The sequence below is a fragment of the Heterocephalus glaber genome, unplaced genomic scaffold (assembly GCF_053883595.1).
Source record: "Heterocephalus glaber isolate CG9 unplaced genomic scaffold, H.glaber_assembly_v1.0 deba00001720, whole genome shotgun sequence".
Taxonomy (NCBI): Eukaryota; Metazoa; Chordata; class Mammalia; order Rodentia; family Bathyergidae; genus Heterocephalus; species Heterocephalus glaber.
Window position 1 is genome coordinate 2,845,648 of NW_028258433.1, and position 19,712 is coordinate 2,865,359.

The 19,712-nt window shown below is 38.9% G+C and overlaps 1 protein-coding gene across 6 annotated transcripts in view; it reads left to right on the forward strand.

Moving 5' to 3' along the window:
* The window catches only part of Tex26 (testis expressed 26), a 44,219-nt gene that overhangs the window by 8,648 nt on the left and 15,859 nt on the right, over positions 1–19,712 (forward strand). For 4 of the 6 annotated variants that reach the window (XM_087199479.1, XM_013075838.3, XM_021266527.2 and 1 more), the window contains 4 exons: positions 4,525–4,690; positions 6,917–7,070; positions 11,160–11,336; positions 13,979–14,140. In XM_087199479.1, coding sequence (XP_087055605.1) covers positions 4,525–4,690; positions 6,917–7,070; positions 11,160–11,336; positions 13,979–14,140 — 659 coding nt within the window. Of the gene's footprint in view, positions 1–4,524; positions 4,691–6,916; positions 7,071–11,159; positions 11,337–13,978; positions 14,141–17,455; positions 17,590–19,712 lie in introns of all 6 variants that reach the window. The other 2 variants (XR_002398312.2, XM_021236306.2) reach the window with 2 other exon arrangements.

Consider the following 19,712-nt stretch of genomic DNA (forward strand, 5'->3'; position numbering starts at 1 on the left):
AACTATAGTACCTTAACTGGAAGATTTATCATCAGAGTACAATGAAAATGCCAGGTTAACAGGAAGTGACAGTTGCTTGCAGAAGAAACATTTGGGATGAAAACCAAAAAAGAAAGAGCTGCTTGGAAAATCTAAGAGGATGGTCTTCAAATTTAAAGTTTTTAAAGTTCTCATAAAAGTTTTCAACATATATTTAAATAGTTGCAAAAGATGAAACATTCAGCCCAAACTAAATAGTGATATTTTAAAAGAGAAATTTAAAAATTTTAAAATTATATAACCAGTGGGTGCTCTAAATGCCTTAGCAAGCTACTACTCATAATCCTTTTTAAAAGATACTGAAACAAGCTCTTTGATAATTTTTCTTTTTGATCTCTTTCACATTCCACTTCCTCAATAGAATTTTCCCTTGCTATAATATGTTTTATGTTTGAAAGCAATTTGTTGGCCACTCTCTTATACTTTTTGCAGGTATTTTATTTTATTTTTTATTTTTTTGGTACCGGGAATCGAACTCAGGACCTTGTGCTTGCAAGGCAGGCAGCAGAACCACTGATCTAAATCCCCAGTCCCGCAAGTAGTTTAGTTGAAATTAATTTTTAAACATGCTAAGTGACCTTAATTATTGATTTATCACGGTTATTTTTGGTACACAGTTGCTCAAAGGAATAAATATATTATAAATGTTCATACTAAATAAAAAAGTAATTTTTGGAACTATATCTTAATGAGATAAAATGGAGCTGTTTTGTTTTCAATTAGTTCATGTGTCCAGTGTTGAATGTTAATATTTTTAGAAAGAGACCACATGCAGCATCAAGGTTTTTTGCTTTTTTCCTAATTTATAGATTCTAACATTAAGAAAGCTTGTACACATGCACAGACACACACACACACACACACACAGATGTGAATGGAGTTTCAGGGTAGTGTCATTTGATATTCTGAACTCTCAGAATTTTATGTCAGAAATCATCAGGTGATTTTCAAATGACTGATCAACTGACAACTCGACAGGGTGCTCTTTCAATTTTATTGAAAGCAAGATGATTTATCATCCATTTCTTGAATTAGTCCCTACCTCAGTTTCTGAGAACTATAACAAACACTCACATCTTAACAAATGACAAATGACTATTAAATTACACCTGTTACTCTTTCACTTGGAGGCACCATGTTTAACAAAATATACTCAAAAAGGACTTGAGAAGTAGAAACATTAATTTTTAATAAATGTTTTCTGATACAATATTTTTTGATAAAAGGCTTTTATCATCACATATTTTAAATATACTTCTGTCAAAATCTTGGAACTAAAGATTTAGCTCATATTTCCTTACCACACTTGCCTATTTGGTAAAATCAGTCCTTGCCATGAAACCAATGAACATACACAGTTTGATCAAAAATTACTGTGAATGCATAACAATTTTAAAATTTATTACCGTAAAAGACACGTTGCCATGAATCTCCCTCAGAATACTCCCCTGTTCTTTGAACACACTTATCCCATTGTTCTCGTCATTTTCTGAAGCAGTTCTGGAAGCATTTATTTGTGTCTTCAGTTGTATAAAACCTTTATCTTTGGTCATTTTGGTCGTTTTGATTTTAGGGAAGAGGTAGAAATCAAAAAGTGCCAGATCCAATGAATAAGGTGGATGAGGACACATCATAATATACATATATATATATATATATATATATATATTTTTTTTTTTTTTTTTTTGTTACCGGGGATCGAGCTCAGGTCCTTGCACTTGCACAGCAGGTGTCAAAACCACTGAGCTAAATCCCCGGCCCCACCATAATATTTCTAAAAGCCTGGCTTTCTGTTGGATGGCACTCAGCAGCAGCATTCATTGTATTTTTTTTTATCATATCTCATAAAGACACTTACAGAAGAGGACTTTCAGAACTGCTTCAGAAAGTGGAAAGAATGGTAGAATAAGTGTGTTTGAAGCAAGAGGAAATATTTTGAGGCAATTAATGACAGTGTGTTGTTTAGTGTAATAAAGTTTTTAAATTTAAACACTAATGGTATATTTTGTTCATAATTAAGTTTATTTCCTGTCAAAATAAAACCTACCTACACTTTCAGTCCAAATGAATGTTAATATTTTGAAGAATGGGCCGGGGATTTAGCTCAGTGGTTTCGCTGCCTGCTGCACAAGCGCGAGGACCTGAGTTCGATCCCTGGTACCAAAAAAAAAAAAAAAAAAAAAAAGAATATTTTGAAGAATATTATGAAAGCTACTGAAAAAATAGATTATAGGTACATATTTTATGGACGATTATTAAATGTAGAGCAGGGCAATGTAAAAAGATTCAAGTCTGATACAATTCAATTTATATAAAAATAATGCAATGAAATGTCTAAATTACCTGTGAAGTGAGTGTGAGAAAAATATGATTTTTCCTTAGATAGTTTCTCATGTAAATAGAATTCTTTTGTACTTAACTTTGGGGAATAATTAAAAAATAATCATATATAAAACTCAGGAACAATTTAGATATCAAATCAAACATTACCTATTCATTTAATGAAAGAAAGTTATATACAGTAGAGTGAAATTTAGTTGATCTTGTAAGCCACATATGCTTTTTTATTGTCAAATATTTTGTTGGCAATGAAGATTGGCTGTAGTGAAATAAATATTTCATAATATAATAGGATTAAAACATAAAATTTAAATACCTTAATAATGATGAATATGAAATCTGAAAAAAACGCAAGATTTTTATCTACCAGCTTTATCCAGCAATCTTGAAAAATGTGGTGTCCCAGAAAAGATTGTAGTTATATTTAAAGCAATCTTCATCACATCTTGCACTGCTTCCCCTCCTCAGACACACATTTCTATTCAACTGAAGACACCGCCTAAGGATTTTTTTGAAGCTGAAAATATGTACAGAAAGAGCCAATTTAAGCACTCTGCATTCCCTGCTGTCCTCTGAGAGGCCTCTCCCTAAAGACAAATGAACATTTGGTAATTGTTAGGAGATGGAAAACCAGACATCACTCTCAGCTACCATCTCTCACTTTGCAGAAACTCTCAGACACAAAGAACAAGCAGCCCTGGGCAAGTGCATGGAGCTTGAACAACAAGATTTCCCTGAACTCACTCTGACCAAGTTTCCCTTCTTGGGCACCCTTATTGGGCTTTAAGGCAAATGTTCCAAGGCAATGAACCATAAAAAGATCCTGTGGTAGTTCAGCATGGTGGCGCACAACTGTAACCCCAGTTACTGGGGAGGCTGAGGCAGGAGGATTGCAAGTTCAAGCCCACCTTTGGCAACTCAGGAACTTAGGGAGAAACTACTTCAAAAGAAAAGGTCTGGGGAATGTAGCTTAGTAGTACAGTGTCCTCTTGGGTTTCATTCCTTGATCCTTGGAGTCCCTGCCAAAATCCTGTGATAACATGGGGAAGGGAGAATCCTAAAAAGACTGTAGAAAAGAAAGGAATGATTGGGCTGGGGATTTTTAGCTCAGTGGTTCTGGTGCCTTCCTTGAAAGCACAAGGTCCTGAGTTCGATCCCAGGTACCAAAAAAAAAAAAAAAGAAGGAAAAAAAAAAAAGAAAGATCTGCACAAATACACAAGTTTTTTCTCAGGTAGATATGGTTTAGAAAAAAGCATACATATTGAGAAGTTGAGATCTGAAAATTAATTCATTTAAAGCTATTTGTGCTGTTCTCCTTTCAAAAAGTTTATATATGAATGACAGTAAAAATAGCCTGTTGCCCAAATATGTCTGACTTCCAGATATTTGTTCCTTTTGAAGACAGTGTGAAACTACCCAGCCTTCTTTTTTTAAGAAAAAGTCAACATGAACTATTTTAAACATACACAAAGGAATAATCAATGAATCCATAGCTATAACCCTGCTATGATAATCTGTTGATTGTCACAGATACATTTGGGTGACATGGCCATTTGTCTAGGTGTATAATTTATTAGGGCCAGGCAAACCACTTAAATCTTAATTAGTATTTTTTCTTCTTTTTAATCAACTGAAATAAATGTAAAAAGGGAAAGTTCCAAGGTGAATGTAATTATTTTGTATCACAAACATATACTAATAAAAAAGAAAATAGTGACAAGACAAAAATAGAAACTCTTGTCCACAACTTCTTGATTACCCTGAAATATTCTGTGCACAAGAATATCCAGCTCTGGGCCAGGGATTTAGCTCAGTGGTTCCACCTCCTGCCATGTAAGCTCAAGGTCCTGAGTTCAATCCCTGGTACTAAAAAAAAAAAAAATATCCAGCTCTTTAAAAAATTAATAAAATAAATTTCTGATTGTTATTCTTCTAAACTTTATTTTAGGCCCCCATGCTTTTATTATGAGCTATCCCTAAGTTATAAGACTGTTTCTTATCAAGGGAATCTATATATTAATTATATCTGGCATCAAGTCTTCAACCAGCCAATCTTTAAATATAGCAAGTAAAATGTTTTGCTATACTTATCATTGAGAGATTTGGCATCTAAAACCTCACTCAAATTTGTTTTGTTTTTTCAGTCAAAAAAGTATCAAAAGATTAGGATATACATACTCTCTTAGTGATTCTACTCTTAATCAGACCCAGTACAATGATGAATATATTTGGAAATCATACTCTAAAGGAAATTTGATAAAAAATGAGACTTCACGAGAAATGAAGAGCTACAAATCACATCCCAATCAAGTAAGATAATATCTACATATCTATAGAATTGAATACTGTACCAACAATCCATAAGAATGGGTTGATAAGAACGAGTTTTAATATGCTGCAAAAACTCTTCATCTTCTATTGTCATGGGATACACAGTCCCTCTTCTACTATTTTTGCCGAATGTCTTCCATTTCTTTCTAAACATTTCTATGTCCCCTAGGTTTCTAAAGATTTTTTTATTGAAGTGAAATTGATATAAAATTAACTATTTAAATGTGAACAATTCACTGCCATTTAATATATTTTATTGTGGAACCATCATCTCTATCTTTTTTTTTTTTTTGGTACCAAGGATTGAACTTGGGACCTTGCACTTGTGAGGCAGGAGCTGGAACCACTGAGCTAAATCCCTGGCCCCATCATCTCTATCTTGTTGCAAAATGTTTTAATCATCCTAGAAGGAAACACAGTAATCATTAAACCATTATTCCCCACTCCCCTGGCCCACTGCTCCTGGGGACCACCAATCTGCTTTCTATATGGCTTACCTATTCTGGATATTTTATATATGGAATCATTCAACTAAGTAACTTTTATATTGGGCTTTTTTCACTTAACATAATGTTTTTCAGGTTCCCTAGGAGGTAGCAAGTTGAGTAATCAATCAACATAGCATGATTGAGCATGCGATGATAGCATGATTGAGTAATACTGTATGTCAACACTGTAGCACATTTATCTTCTGTTGATGGATATTTGAGTTGACTCCACCTTTTGGTTGTTTTAAATAATGCTGCTATGAAGGCTATATACAGGTATTTGTGGCAAGAATTATGAGATAAGAGCATTTGAAGCAAGTGGGAGAGTTTTGAGTAGGATTAATGACAATGTGTCTTTTACTCCAATAAATTTTCATTATTTAGCACACACTGCATATTTTGATCACCTCTTGTACATAACTCACAGGCATAAGTTTTCCTTCCTTCACAACCTATTAAAGGGGCTCAATCAGAGCTGGTATAGTGTAATGTCCATTGTGCTTTCAGCCAATGAGTGTTGAACCGGCAAACCCTATTAATCTAGGCATTGAATCTCTGCAACTGCTACCATCAAACAGAGAAACAATAATAATGGCATTATTATTATTGTACTCCTTCCTCCTGCAGTCTTGCCAAACACCACTTACAGTCTATGTAAGGGATCTACCCTGAGTTTGAGTCCTGTGGGCAGAGATGTGTAAATAGCCCAATGAGCACGCAATCAACAAAAGCCGGATTGAGAACCTCTATGCATCAAAGGGCTTCTTCAACAGACACATTATCTTCACATTTGTTATTTTAGCAGATAAATTATAAGGGAAAGGGGGGACTGAAAGAGAACTTGAATATTAAAAGACACTTGAAAGATAAATTTGGGACAGTGAACGCACATATTGCTTTGAGGGATTTCAATGTGAAGGGAAATTGAGAAATATCTTAGTAACCTGGAGAGGGAAGCAGGGTGAAGTGAGGGTTTTCTTTGTGGCACAGGAGTAATAAAGGGATGCTTGCTTTGCTGATTGCAATGATTCAGCAGAGAGAGAAATTAAAGTTGCAGGAGAGAAGTGAGATTGTTGGAGTAATATCTGGAGCAGATCTAGGGGACAGGTGTGGGGAGTGCCTTAGCTTCCCTTTTGGCACAGCAGATGGGAGTGAAGGTACAGTGCTGGGAGGTGGTGAGGAAAGTTGTATCATGTCTTTGCTGGTGGTTTCCATTTTTGAGGCAGATAGGAAGCATGGTCATAAGAGAGGGAAGATGAAAAGAGGTGGGGAGGTTTCAAGTTGTATGATGCTTGAATCTCTTTGGTGGCAAGGCAGAGACAGTGCCGGCTGTTCATGATGTCTCCCAAGGGCTTCTCTCTGGGGCTCCCAAGTGGAAAGCAGCTACTGTCTCTGCTGCTTAAGAAGATGTGAATAGCCTGGGTTTTCTCCTCTGATCTTGTCTGTAGGAGTAGTCTGGTTAGAAGCACAAGTCTTTGGAGTTTCCAATCCCATTTTCTCGTCTTGAATGTAAAAGGTCAGAGTAATGCATTCAGGACCTGTGTTACAGACAGGTAAACCATCGGGTGCTGTCCACAAACTCCCCCAACACACAGGCAACTGCAGTGTTGTAGCTAGATGTAAGGATTCCAAAGAGTATGTACACAGGTATTCATCTCCTTCAGTTCATTAGGTGAACCTGTATGGATTCTCTGAAAAACTTTATTTGTAATGTTAGGGACTTCAATGGACATTACCTAAAGGGGATTCAGTGATGACACCAAGAAGCTGCCTCCCTTGGAAAATTCCTGCTTCCATGGAAGAAATTCAGAAGGCAATTGCAGATCAGTTTATTTCTTGTACTAAGAGAGACTTTCTGGACCACACCAAAGGTAAACAGGCTTGCTTTTCTCCTTCCCCTGGTCATGTGCTTGGCTCTGCTGTTGCAGTGGCCAGCAACATGGATGTGGTCTCTGCCCTGTAGAAACTCACAGTCTAGACACAAAACAGGAAATTTCACAAACAAAATCATTCAAGTATAAAAAGGTGCACATTGTAAAAACAAATTCAGGTTGCTATGGGAACAGAATAGAGTATCTAGCCTAATGTGTAGGCGTGAGGGTAGAGCTCAGAAAGGGCTTCCCTTCCCATGCCTGAAGCATGAAGAGAAATTAGCCAGTCAAGAACAAGGGGGGAGATTGCTGGCACTATAGGCATGTGCTACCATGCCAGTCTTGGATTACATTATTCTATTGCTTTCTTTTACTAGCTTCCTATTGCACTTTGCATAAAATCCAAATTCTGTGGGTTCCTAAGGTTCTGTTTAGTTGGTCCTTGTGACCTCCTTATTTCATCTTCCTCATTCCTGGGGCTCCAGCCTCATGGGTCTCACTTTAGTTCCTGTAAGATGCCTACCTTTTCCCTGCCTTTTGCCAGTGCCCATTTTTTCCTATAATGGTCCTCCCCAGATATCTTCCTGTGCCTTTGCTTGGTCATTCTGTAGACCTCAGTTTCAATGTCACCTTCCCTGGTAGGTCTTTTCATACTATTTTATCTGGAGAATTGTGCCATCATCCCATTGCATCTAGAATTTGTACTTTGAAATCATTTGTTACTGACACTTGTCTTCTGTTGTTTCTGTTTTATGCTTTCCTCTACTATTCTGTAAGTTCCTTTAAGGCCTTTATCCCCTCAGAGCCCAGTAGAAAAAGTCCAGGAAATATTTGTTGAATGACGGAATGTGTGGAAAGTACTCTTTGAAGCTGGGTGGGCATGGGATTAAAAGATTTCTATTCCTGCAGATAAACATTAAGGGTTATGAGAAAACATTTGAAATATCAGCATTCTTAAAAGATGTCCTTGAGTTTCTAATCAAAGTTCTCCATTCAGCATAAGCAAATTAACATTTCCCTGTGTGCAGGTAAATACCTAGGACCTGTCAAGATTCCCTCCTAAATCTCTCAAATCCATCTGCTTCTATCCCTCCCCGCATCCCTAGCCTATTAGTTCAGGCTACCAATATCTCTCTTTGGATGACCTCCAATCCAACTCTCTCTTCTACTTTTGTCCCCTCTAATCTACTGTCTACACTATAGTCATAGTTTCTGGCTGTGCAAATTAATATCACTTCTAGCTTAAAACCCTTAAGAGACTTCCTGTTGTCCTCAGGATAAAAGCTAAGTGTCTTGGCTGTATTACTTGTATCATCTACCCTTTGCCTCCAGGCTTCTTCCCAGCCTGCCACTACCTGCCTGGAGAGACGGCATTGTTGCCCATTCTGTAGATTCACCATGCCCTCTGCGGTCTCCCCCTGTCTGCACGCCTTGCTTCCTCCTGTATAAAATGCCTCTCCATTTTTTCTTTTGGCCTATGGTGACCTATCACTTCATTCTAGATCTAGGCTTCTCTGATCCCAAACTTTGGGTTGATGGTTCCCTATGTGTTTTTGTAGCCCCTCCAATTCTAACCTCTTTTGCAGGATTTATCACGTAATATTGTCATGATTTTATTTGTATGTGTTTCTGTAATAGTTGAAGCTTCTGAAGAAGAGTGACCACATCTTAGCTTTTTATCTTTATTATTGAATTAATGTGAATGAATGAGAAGCACTAAAAGGGCTGTTTTCACATTCAGGCTTGGAGAATTTGGTTTTGATGAAACAGAACAGCTGGTGAAAACAGTAGAATCAGTTCTCTCTTTGTTACAGACCATGTGCCAATGGTCCTAGTAGTTTCAAATGGTCCTTTTGGATTGAGCTTTTCTGAAGAGCCCTATTCCAACTTAAAGGGGCCAATTTTATTCTTTAGGCTAACTTACTAGTACAGTATAACAATTTCAATGGGAAAGAAACCAGGGGAGTTGAGCAGGGATGACCCCTGGGTGGGACCCAGGGGTTGGGTCAGCTGAGCTCTGGATCATGTTATCTTATCTGCCATACTTCAGCACTAGGATAGGGATCTCAGGTGTGGGTTGAAGAGTCTACCCTTCATAGTGATGCCTGAAGGAGCTCCGCAACATGAAATTTTATAAAGACATCAGTTGAGAAAAACTAAACACACACTATGTATAAACATTATACCATTGACTAAGGGTTACCCTCCGCATATATTCACCTAGGCAGTCACCAGAATGTGATTCAGATATTAACTGCTAATCTATAGGAATTATATTTCTAGTTGTTTTTGCTGTTGTTCACTCATGAACATAGTAAATATTTCACAAAGTCTATTACTGTGATAAGTACAGAGGATTAATGAAGAATAAGGCTTACTCTTTGTCTTCGTAAGAACTTAAGAAACGTTTAAGGTCTTTTCTGTGTCTTCATCTTCAATAATCCCATTCAAGATCCTTACCAGCCGGGTCCCAGCTCATCTCTCCTGTTTCACCTTCAACTATTCCTTCTTGTCCTATGTACCCCATGGTCCACGAGCCACATTTCATGGGCACACATTTTGCTTCTGTGTTGAGCTATCATCAAAGCCCTTCACTATGGCTCTTGTCTCCTCTTCTTCCCCTAACCTCGCACACTCTAGGCTTCTGTAACACCTTATTCAAGGCTCTTAGTCAGTGATTCTTAAGCACATGGGAAGTTTGTTCACAGTATGAGCACCTGGGGTCTCCACTTCTCAAGAGCCTTAATGTCTGGGATGAGGTTCATCATGTATATCTATATAGATACTGATATAGATATAGATATAGATACAGATATAGATATAAATATATTTTTAGAAACTTTCCAGGTGATTCTGCTTCTTAACTCCATGTGAAAACCAGTTTCTGGTGTGATGGTTGTCAGACTCACCACAATCCACATCTCTTTCTAATCACAATAGTTTGGGGTTGTCTGAAGGCAGAACAAAGATGTGATTATTAATAGCACAGAACACACCCAGGAAATGAAAACATATGCTATTTAGTGGCTGCTCTAGGGGAGGAGAGACATGTGTCCTATATTTCAACAGAAATTTGTTTTTCTCTTATAAAACTATTGATTAATGACAAAAACCAAGTTAGGGGTGCAAGTTATTAGGAACAATACCAGATGAATTTCCAAAATATCTTCATGGGCAGTTTCTGAGGTCATTCTGCGGCCAGTAAGCATTTGGATCCTCATCTCCTGAGTAATCTAAAGAAACAGGCAGCATGTGGTGGAATGCACACCTCCTCTGCTGGTCTAGATAGATCATTTTAAAAAATCAATATTAAAATATTCTCCAGTGCTGGTAGATGCAATTAAGTATCCTTTGATATACTATGTATACCAATACATGCTATTATGAATCTTTTGATATACAATGTCTATTAGAATTTGCTTCTGAAAAAGATCGATTGAAAAACTAATTGGAAGAAAATTGAGTTGTGTCAATATTAATTTGCACTGTTTGGACACTGCTTATTAAACCCATGTTATTAACTTCTGTCCTTCTGAATAGGATGATGCTATAGGTGTCTGAATTCAGGTTTTGCAGCAAGAATATTCTGAGATGGCTTATGATGTGCTGAGTAATCTGGCAGTGTTTGTAGAACCTGTGTTTAATTAGTGCTTCACAGATATTTAATGATAATATATTTAATGAATATTTTTAGCAGAGATGGTTCAAAGAAACAATCATGTTTTTATTCCCTAATGACAATGGTGTTACCTAACCCTCCATCAGTATAAGATAAGCTTTGAATGATTCTTTTCCAAGTAATAGGGATGATGCACACCGTGCCATCTAGGGCTGCCAGGCTATGCAAATTCAGACACAGGTTGACTAGCAGCTAATAGATACTTATACATACTCATGCTAGAAATTGCTCATTGTTTGTCTGCAGTTCAAATTTAACTGGGCATCTTTTGTTTTATGTGGCAATCCTAGCCGTACCCCAAACCTCTCTGCCCCCCTCTCACCACCAGAAGCAAATGGTAAAATGCTACTCAGAAATGGCTTACTGGGAGGGAGTAACTACACTGCCTTTGTTTTCCACTCTCACTGTAGCTCAGGAGATTAAGCAAAGTTCTCAGGTGTCCCTGGAATGGAAAAAGTTCCTTCCCCGACCTCTAGACACTGAATTTCGACAGAATTATCAAATTCCAGCTAAAATTCCAGAGTTGCAGGATTTTAGTTTCAAATATGGATGCTTCTCAAGACTGCCAATTGCTTCTCAGGGTCTAGGTGAGTACACATTTAGTATTTAAACAACTTTGTAGATTCTACTGATACCCACCTAGCAGGGGCTCACTGCCTGATACACAGAAGCCAATATTATGGCTTCAATTTTTACAAAGAGGGGCTGGGTATGCAGGTCAGTGGCAGAGCTTTTGGCTAGAAAGTGTGAGGCCTGGTTCAACCCCAAGTAGAGCAAGAAAGAAAGAAAGAAAGAAAGAAAGAAAGAAAGAAAGAAAGAAAGAAAGAAAGCAAAGAAAAGAAAGAAGGAAAGAAAGAAAGAAAAAAGAAAGGAAAGAAAAGAAAAGAAAGGAAGAAGGAAAGAAAGAAAGGAAAAAAGAAAGAGAAAGAAAAGAAAAGAAAGGAAGAAGGAAAGAAAGAAAGGAAAAAAGAAAGAGAAAGAAAGAAGGGAGGGGCAAGAGAAAGAAAGAGAGGAAAGAAAAAAGAAAAGAAGAGAAAGGAAAGAAAGAAAATAGATGTCAGATAGATAGATAGATAAGCTAGCTTCCTTGTAGGTCAGTGAACAAGGAGGCAGGGGACTAGCTCAGCTCAGTCTACATGTGCCCATGTAGGTAGCAAATGAATCAATGGAAGGGCGCAGGGTGAGAGTTATTGAAGGGCTCATTGTCTATAACCGGTCAACAGTCCTCACTGTTTACACTGGCCTGTCAGAAGGTGTGATGCTGTGTGATTTGCAGTTTCCAATCCCTCAGTTATCTTGGTCCATCCTGCAGTTGTTGACAGCCGCTTTTGCTTCTAATAGAGGTCCTCGAGGTCCTGTCCTCTTTCTTTAGGTTCAACTTAGGGGTGACTTGGCTCTGCCTGGCTCTCAAGGTCTGCCCCTGTGTCCTGAAAACACCTTGTGCAAAAGATTTTGGAAACAGGGCAGTTGCCATTTGCTGTCTCAATTTCACTATCCCCTTGCTTCAAGAGTTTTCCTTAATGAGAGTCCCGGAAGCCAGTTTCGACAGTGGTCATGGGAAGGCCAGTGTTTTGGACATGTAACAGGAGCCTTACTTCTGTGGCTCCACACCTCAAGCCTTGGGGACCGGGCATCTCAGAAGACTGCAAGCCAGACATGGTGGCTCATGGCTGTAATTCCAGCATTCAGGAGGCTGAGGCAGGAGGATTGTTGTGAGTTTGAGGCCAGCCTAGGATACGCAGTGAGTTCAAGGCCAGACTAAACTACATAGCCAGACCCTGTCTCAAAAAACAAAAAACAAACAACAACAACAATGAAACAAAACACTGCTTGGTGACCTGAGTTTACCTAGGAGGAGCAATGGTTTATAAAATAGAAGGAAGGTGCAGTTGCTATAAAATGACCAATAAACGACTGGGTAGGAATCATATGAGATGTAGTTATTCATTGGAAGTGTATGCTCATGGCACGCAGCCTCAAACGTTTTCAGATTTAGCATTCATTCTTTTAAGATTCTGGTTCCTGCTGTTTTCAACAGGAAGGTTTTAGAAGTTCCATAACCAAGGAATCTCCAAAGAAGATAACTCAGTATCAATCTGAGATGTGTTTTACTCCTGGCAGAGAGCTGGAATCAGGTAGTAGTGGAATGGTGTTAGAAGGTAGCCCAGAAGTTAGCTAGTCTACAGCCCTCACGTCACATGTGAATGGCCTCCACCCTACGCCATCTCTGCTTCTGCACCTCAGGGTAGTGCCCCAAGCCCTGAGGCAGCTCCTTCATCATCAATATTTCAACAATTTTGGGATTCTAACAGCTGGAGTATTCCTGCTGAACTTCTTCCCAGTGACTCTGCTTCTTCCCAGGGAGGTTAACTAGTAGAAATGTGTGATTCTATGAAAACCTAGTCAGATGCCTTCTAAGTCCTCTCTTTCCCAGTCAAAGCATTTTCAGACTTTACAAACACTCTTCTTAGGGAGTATGAGATCCCTTCATCAATCTGATCCTTCCATTTGGCCAACAACCTTTTAAAGAGGACACCTGGAACTGGAAGCAGTAGTTAAGGAGTTCTTAAGGTTTATAAAGATTGAGCCAGTGGTAGAGATTAGTTTCTTCATCACATCTTTATATTTTAATGATAATTCCATGAATCTTGGAATCTACATTAAATGAACAATATTCATAATCAAATATAAGTGACTTGGGTTTGCTTATACCTTCTACCTCACTAATCTAAATAGAAAATGGAGTACTAGCTGTCAAGTGTCATCATTGTTCCAAACTGCTCCTCCTGAGACTCCTGGGTCACTGGGAGGGGATATCTAATGGGCCAATTGAAGTCTGCACAGGAGAGACCCTGAAAAACAAGAAGCTGATAAAGGCTACTGTTTCGTAAGCAGGTGGTAAATGTAACCATCCTAACTCACTGACCTGCACATGAGGAGAGTTCAGGGAGAACGTCTGTTCTGAACATGGTGATCAAACTCTACCTTCTGGTCGTTGTCTCCAATCCTCCACTTCCAGCGGCAACAGTCTGGAAGTCTTAGCAGCTAGGCACACCCCCTAGTTACTGGAGGAATCAGATTAATACAATGATTTAGCTTCCAGTATGATTAAGGATGCTGAGTAAGCTCCAAGCTGGGCTCAAGGGTGACAGGGACACATTCAGAAAGAGAGGCCTGAGTTCTTCATTCAAGTGACAGTCTCTATGTCTCTCTTTCTCTGTTTCCACAGTCCCCTCCGTGCTGCACAGCTACATGAGGAATCAAGAACTCACGAAGCAGCAGACCAGATACCAAAGTGACTACGGGAAAGCCTACCTGGACTTCTTAATGATCCTGAACTCATTTACTCCCTCTCAAGTTAATGAGTACCTTCAGAGTGTTTCCTACAAAGGTAAGATGAAGTCTTAAATTAGCATTTCATGCATTTACAGATCATAATACATTGCCTTTATGTATTCAAATGCCAAATAGCAATTGTTTTCATTTCTAGGCATTCAAGTGGAATGTTCACAAAAAAGGAAAATATAGCTTCAAAAAATCCCATTGTGCTGTGAAATCCTCAATCCATTGAAAAAAAATTTGTCCTAAAAAAGGCTCCAATAATGCTATGCCCACTTATTAAAAAGATGTAGAGCTTTACACCTATTCACCTATTTCTGATCTCCTTTTGCCAGTGTTTGAATTGTTTTGAATCAACTGCTCCTTTTCCTAGAGCTACTTTATTTACCCAGTGAGTGATTGTACTATCCCATAGTTTTGTTTTGTTTACTTTTTCCTATTTGGTGGTACTTTTTTGTGACAGGCTATTTAAGGTCCGTGACAACCTGCATATTTCATACTGGCAAAGACAGCAGATGCTGTTCTCAGGATAGTGTCACTTCAAATAACAAAGACTTATCCCATTTTGGGGCTGAGTGACTGGGACAGCTTTGGAAGTATCTCAGGGGCAGTCTAACTGAGAGCTTGTAAAATGTCCATTCAGGGGAGAAAGGAGTCTGAGGAAAAGAAACAAGTCTCATCCCATACCTGCACCTCAGGGAATAACATAGTGTCACTCCTCATGTTTGAGCATATACCCCAGGGCACACATATGTGTCACATGAAGTGTGTTTATATCCCACCAAACAAGTGTATTATGTCCTTTAGGGAGCACACCATCTTTTTTTTTTTTTTTTTTTTTTGTACCAGGGATCAAACTCAGGACCTTGCAAGGCATGTGTGGTGCCACTGAACTAAATCCCCAGCCCTGAAACGTACCATCTTAAGGGAGAAAGTCAAAAGCAAATATACGTAGAGGTTCTAATACTTTCCTTGCACCTGACAGATCATCTCCTGCACCCCACTTTGTGCTTAAAGGCAATGCGGGATCATGAACTGTTTTGTATCATATGGTCAAGCCTTAATCTCAGGACTTGCACCAGATACTCAGCGGCCTCTCAACTGCCTTCTGTCTGTCACCTAACTCTCTCAGGGCCCCAGCCGCTGCCCTTCACCTGTCCGCAGTCAGTCTCAATGCTGGCTCCTCTGGAATTGTCATGGAAAGCCTTTTCTACCTCAGATATCCTGCTCCAAACAAGACTGAAACTCTTTAGTAATAGAGAGTGTGTGTGTGAGTGCACGCATGCATGTGCAGGAGAAAATGGAGGTATTTCTACCCTTAAAAGTGCTTTTGGATTTCAGTGAAGTATAAGAAGCAGATGTTTTGCCTCATATGGAGACAGAATTACAGTAAGTATGTTCTACTGAGAGCCCAGCAGATACCTCTGGGCCAGTTTGACACTTCAGAAGCAAACCAGCAGACTCTAGGAGATCTGCTGGTCCCTTCCTCCCCAAAGGCAGAGTGGAAGGTTGGCAGAAAACCCAAGCTGCTTTCCTGTTCTTTCCCCAGCTTTGGGGCACATTTATAAAATCATCCTCTGCATTTTACATGGAGCTCATTTTACCGCTAGGAGCCACATCTGTTGGACCCTATAGCAAGAGAATTTCTGTCTTCACTAAGCAGATGCTCCCATCTGCTCAGAGACTGGCCATATACAGATGTAGTCACTGCTTCTGCCTGTGTGGAACCACAGTAGCTGCTAGGCATCTTGGTCTCTTGTTTTTGTGTCCTGTGCAGTGTGAACTTTGGCAGTGCCCCTATGTGAGAAACCTTTGCTCAACTTGGCATCTACATCTGCCAAACTACCTACACTAAGGTGACCTTTCCAGCCAGCATAATCTGTCCGCTCAGTCAGACTTTTCTCCCCAGACAGGTGACATATGACCTACTAGCTATCAAGGTTACATTAAGATGGACTAGGTTTTGTTTCTTCCTGAGTGTTCTGTTTTTCTGGCTCACTTAGGGTAGCACTGGAGATAGGTAACCAGAGGCTCATGGCCAGAGCTTTGCTATTTTGTGTTGCCTTGGGCTAATGGGGAAAGGAGCTGCTTCCCATGGGTTTTAGCTTTCCTTTCCCAGCTCTGCTTTAGAATGGCTAGCTCATCAATGCCAGCTGTAACAGAGGAAGTAGGAGATTTCTTTTGAGTCTGTATGTCCCAAACTTCATGTCCTTTTCTACTGTCAGGAATGACAAATGCTTTTCTACTGGTGAATATCTCAGCAGTTCTCTTTTGTGGTGGGGTTAAGCCTACAGGCAGAGTACAAAATACCTGGCAGATGTCTAAGACTGAATTATCAACACGTCTTAAATTATTTTACTGGATGATTCTTTTATGGGTAGCAGGTCCTGATAGAATAGGAGTCCAGAACAGGAACATTTTGAGAGAGATGGAAAGAGAGACAGAGACAGACAAGGGTCTGGAGAGAGAGAAAGAGAGACAGAGAGAGGAAGAAAAGAGGAGGAAGAAGAAGGAGGAGAGAAAGAAAGAAAGAGAGAAAGAAAGAGAGAGAGAAAGAGAGAAGGAAAGGAAGGAAGAGGAGGGGGAGGCAGGTGGGGAGGGAAGAGGGAAGGGAAGGGGAGAGAAGACTTTCCCCTTAGGTAACAGCCCAAGTCAGGGTGGAGAGATGGCAGGCTGAGCAGGGATAGAGAGAACTTCAGGAAGAAAAAAAGAAGAAGCGAGGAGGAGAGAGCAGCTGAAGGTGAACCTTCTGTTTTCATTAACTCTGTGGTTGCCAGTATTTGGTGCAAGTTGATATCCCTAATTCAAAGTCAGAAATCAAGAGTTTTGGAAGTACTGACATGATGTCACAGGCCGAAATTCCAAACCTGACTTCATGCGATGGGTCACAGTTTAAAAAAAAAGTGCAGGCACACTAAAATGTTTTGTAAAATTACTTTCAGGCTGTGTATATAATGTGCATATAAAACATAAATGAACTTCATGTTTAAACTTGGGTCCCATCTACAGGATATTTCATTGTGTTTATGAAAATATTCCAAAATCCAAAAAATTCTCCAATAGGAAACTCTTTTGTCCCAAGCATTTCAGATAAGGGGTGGTTAACTTATATTCAATTTATTTAGAGCTTGATAGTATTAAACTAGATGTCTTTAGCAGCCAATCTATTTTAAAAATTGTTTTGCCCCTTAAGTCCGATTCAGACCACCCAGAAGCTTACTCTTAGGATTAGCCATCCATGGTAAAGACTGTATCATCTAGTCACTTAAGATAATTATCTGAAATCTGGTTTTCTGTGAACTTCGCCAGTTACAGCTCTTTTCCCTTCCTTCCTCCAACCAAAATTTCCATGAATATGGCTGTCCAGGTTGGATTTCTCCCTAGCCTGTGATTCCGTATGAAGAATACATTTATTGACTGGTGCAACCACTGTGGAAATCAGTATGGAGATCCCTCAAAGAACTAGGGCTAGAGGTCCCATTTGACCCAGCTATTCCCCTGGTGAGTATCTTCCCAAAAGAATTAAAAGAATCATACCACAGTGGTATATGTGCACCCATGTTTATAGCGGCACAGTTTGTAATAGCTAAAACTTGGAAACAGCTCAAGTGCTCATCAACTGGAAACTGGATAAAGAAGATGTGGTTTTTATGATCATCTCAATAGATGCAGAAAAGGCATTTGACAAAATCCAACACCCATTCATGATAAAAACGGTACAGAAAATTAGAATAGAAGGTCTTTATCTCAACCTGATTAAGGCTATTTATGAAAAACCAACAGCCAACATCATATACTAAATGGTCAAAAACTGAAAACTTTCATGCTAAAATCAGGAACAAGACAAGGATGCCCACTATCACCACTGCTGTTCAATATAGTTCTGGAAACATTAGCCACAGCATTAGAAAAGAGAAAGAAATAAAAGGAATCAAGATAGGAAAGGAAGAAGTTAAACTGTCATTGTTTGCTGATGATATGATACTTTACATAGAAGACCCAAAAAACTCAGTCAAAAGTCTTCTAGACCTAATTGACAGCTTCAGCAGAGTAGCTGGATACAAGGTCAACACTTAAAAAAGACAGCCTTCTTATATGCAAATAGAAGACCCATTGAGAGAGAAATTCGGGAAATAATTCCTTTTACAATAGCATCTAAAAAAATGAAATATCTAGGAATAAACCTAACAAAGGAAGCAAAGGACCTCTATACTGAAAAGTACAGCACTCTGAAAAAAGAGATCGAAGAGGATATAAGAAAATGGAAAGATATCCCTTGTTCCTGGGTAGGAAGAACCAATATAGTGAAAATGGCCATACTTCCAAAACTACTATATAGATTTAATGCAATGCCAATTGAAATTCCAACAATATACTTCACAGAACTAGAGAAAACAATCCAAAAATTCATTTGGAATCAGAAGAAACCTAGAATAGCAAAAGCAATTCTAGGCAACAGAGATATGGCTAGGGGTATCATAATCCCCAACTTGAAATTATACTACAAAGCTACTGTGGTAAAAATAGCATGGTACTGGCAAAGAAACAGACCTGAGGATCAGTGGAATAGATTAGAAGATGCAGAAACAACTCCAGAGATACTCAGCCACTTCATCTTTGACAAAGAAGCCAACCACCCTCATTGGAGGAAAAATAGCCTATTTAATAAATGGTGTTGGAAAAACTGGATTTCAACCTGCCAAAGATTAAAACTAGATCCATACCTATCACCATGCACTAAACTAAGATCGAAGTGGATTAAAGATCTAAATATTAAGACAGAAACACTAAACTTGCTGGACGATAAGTTAGGTAGAACTCTTGAAGATGTTGGCATAGGAAAAGACTTTATGAACAAATCCTCACTAGCATGGGAGCTAGCACAAAGAATCAACAACTGGGATCTCATCTTATTAAAAAGCTTCTGCACTGCAAGAGAAACCACCAACAGAGCTAAGAGACAACCTACAATGTGGGAAAAAATTTATCAGCTGTACCTCAGACAAGGGTCTACTATCGAGAATGTATAAAGAATTGAAAAAATCAGACCCCGCAAATTCAAAGACCCAATTAAAAAATGGGCATCTGAAATGAACAGACATTTCTCAGACAAAGAAGAAAAAGCAGCAAACAAACATATGAAAAAATGTTCAACATCACTCGTCATTTGAGAGATACAGATGAAAACAACACTGAGAGAAAGAATGGCTGCTATCAAGAAATCAACCAATTTCACATGCTGACAGGGGTGTGGTGAGAAAGGAACCCTTCTCCATTGTTGGTGGGAGTATAAACTGGTGCAACCACTGTGGAAATCCATATGTAGATACCTCAAAGAACTAGGACTAGAAGTCCCATTTGACCCAGGTATTCCCCTGCTGGGTATCTTCCCAAAAGAATTAAAAGAATCATACCATAGTGATATATGTCCACCCATGTTTACAGCAGCACAGTTTGTAATAGCTAAAACTTGGAAACAGCCCAATTGCCCATCAGCTGGAAACTGGATAAAGAAGATGTGTTTTTTTTATAAAATGGAGTACTACTCAGCCATAAAGAATGAGAAGTAGAGACATTTATAGCTAAATGGATGCATATTGAGGCCATCCTCTTAAGTGAAATAA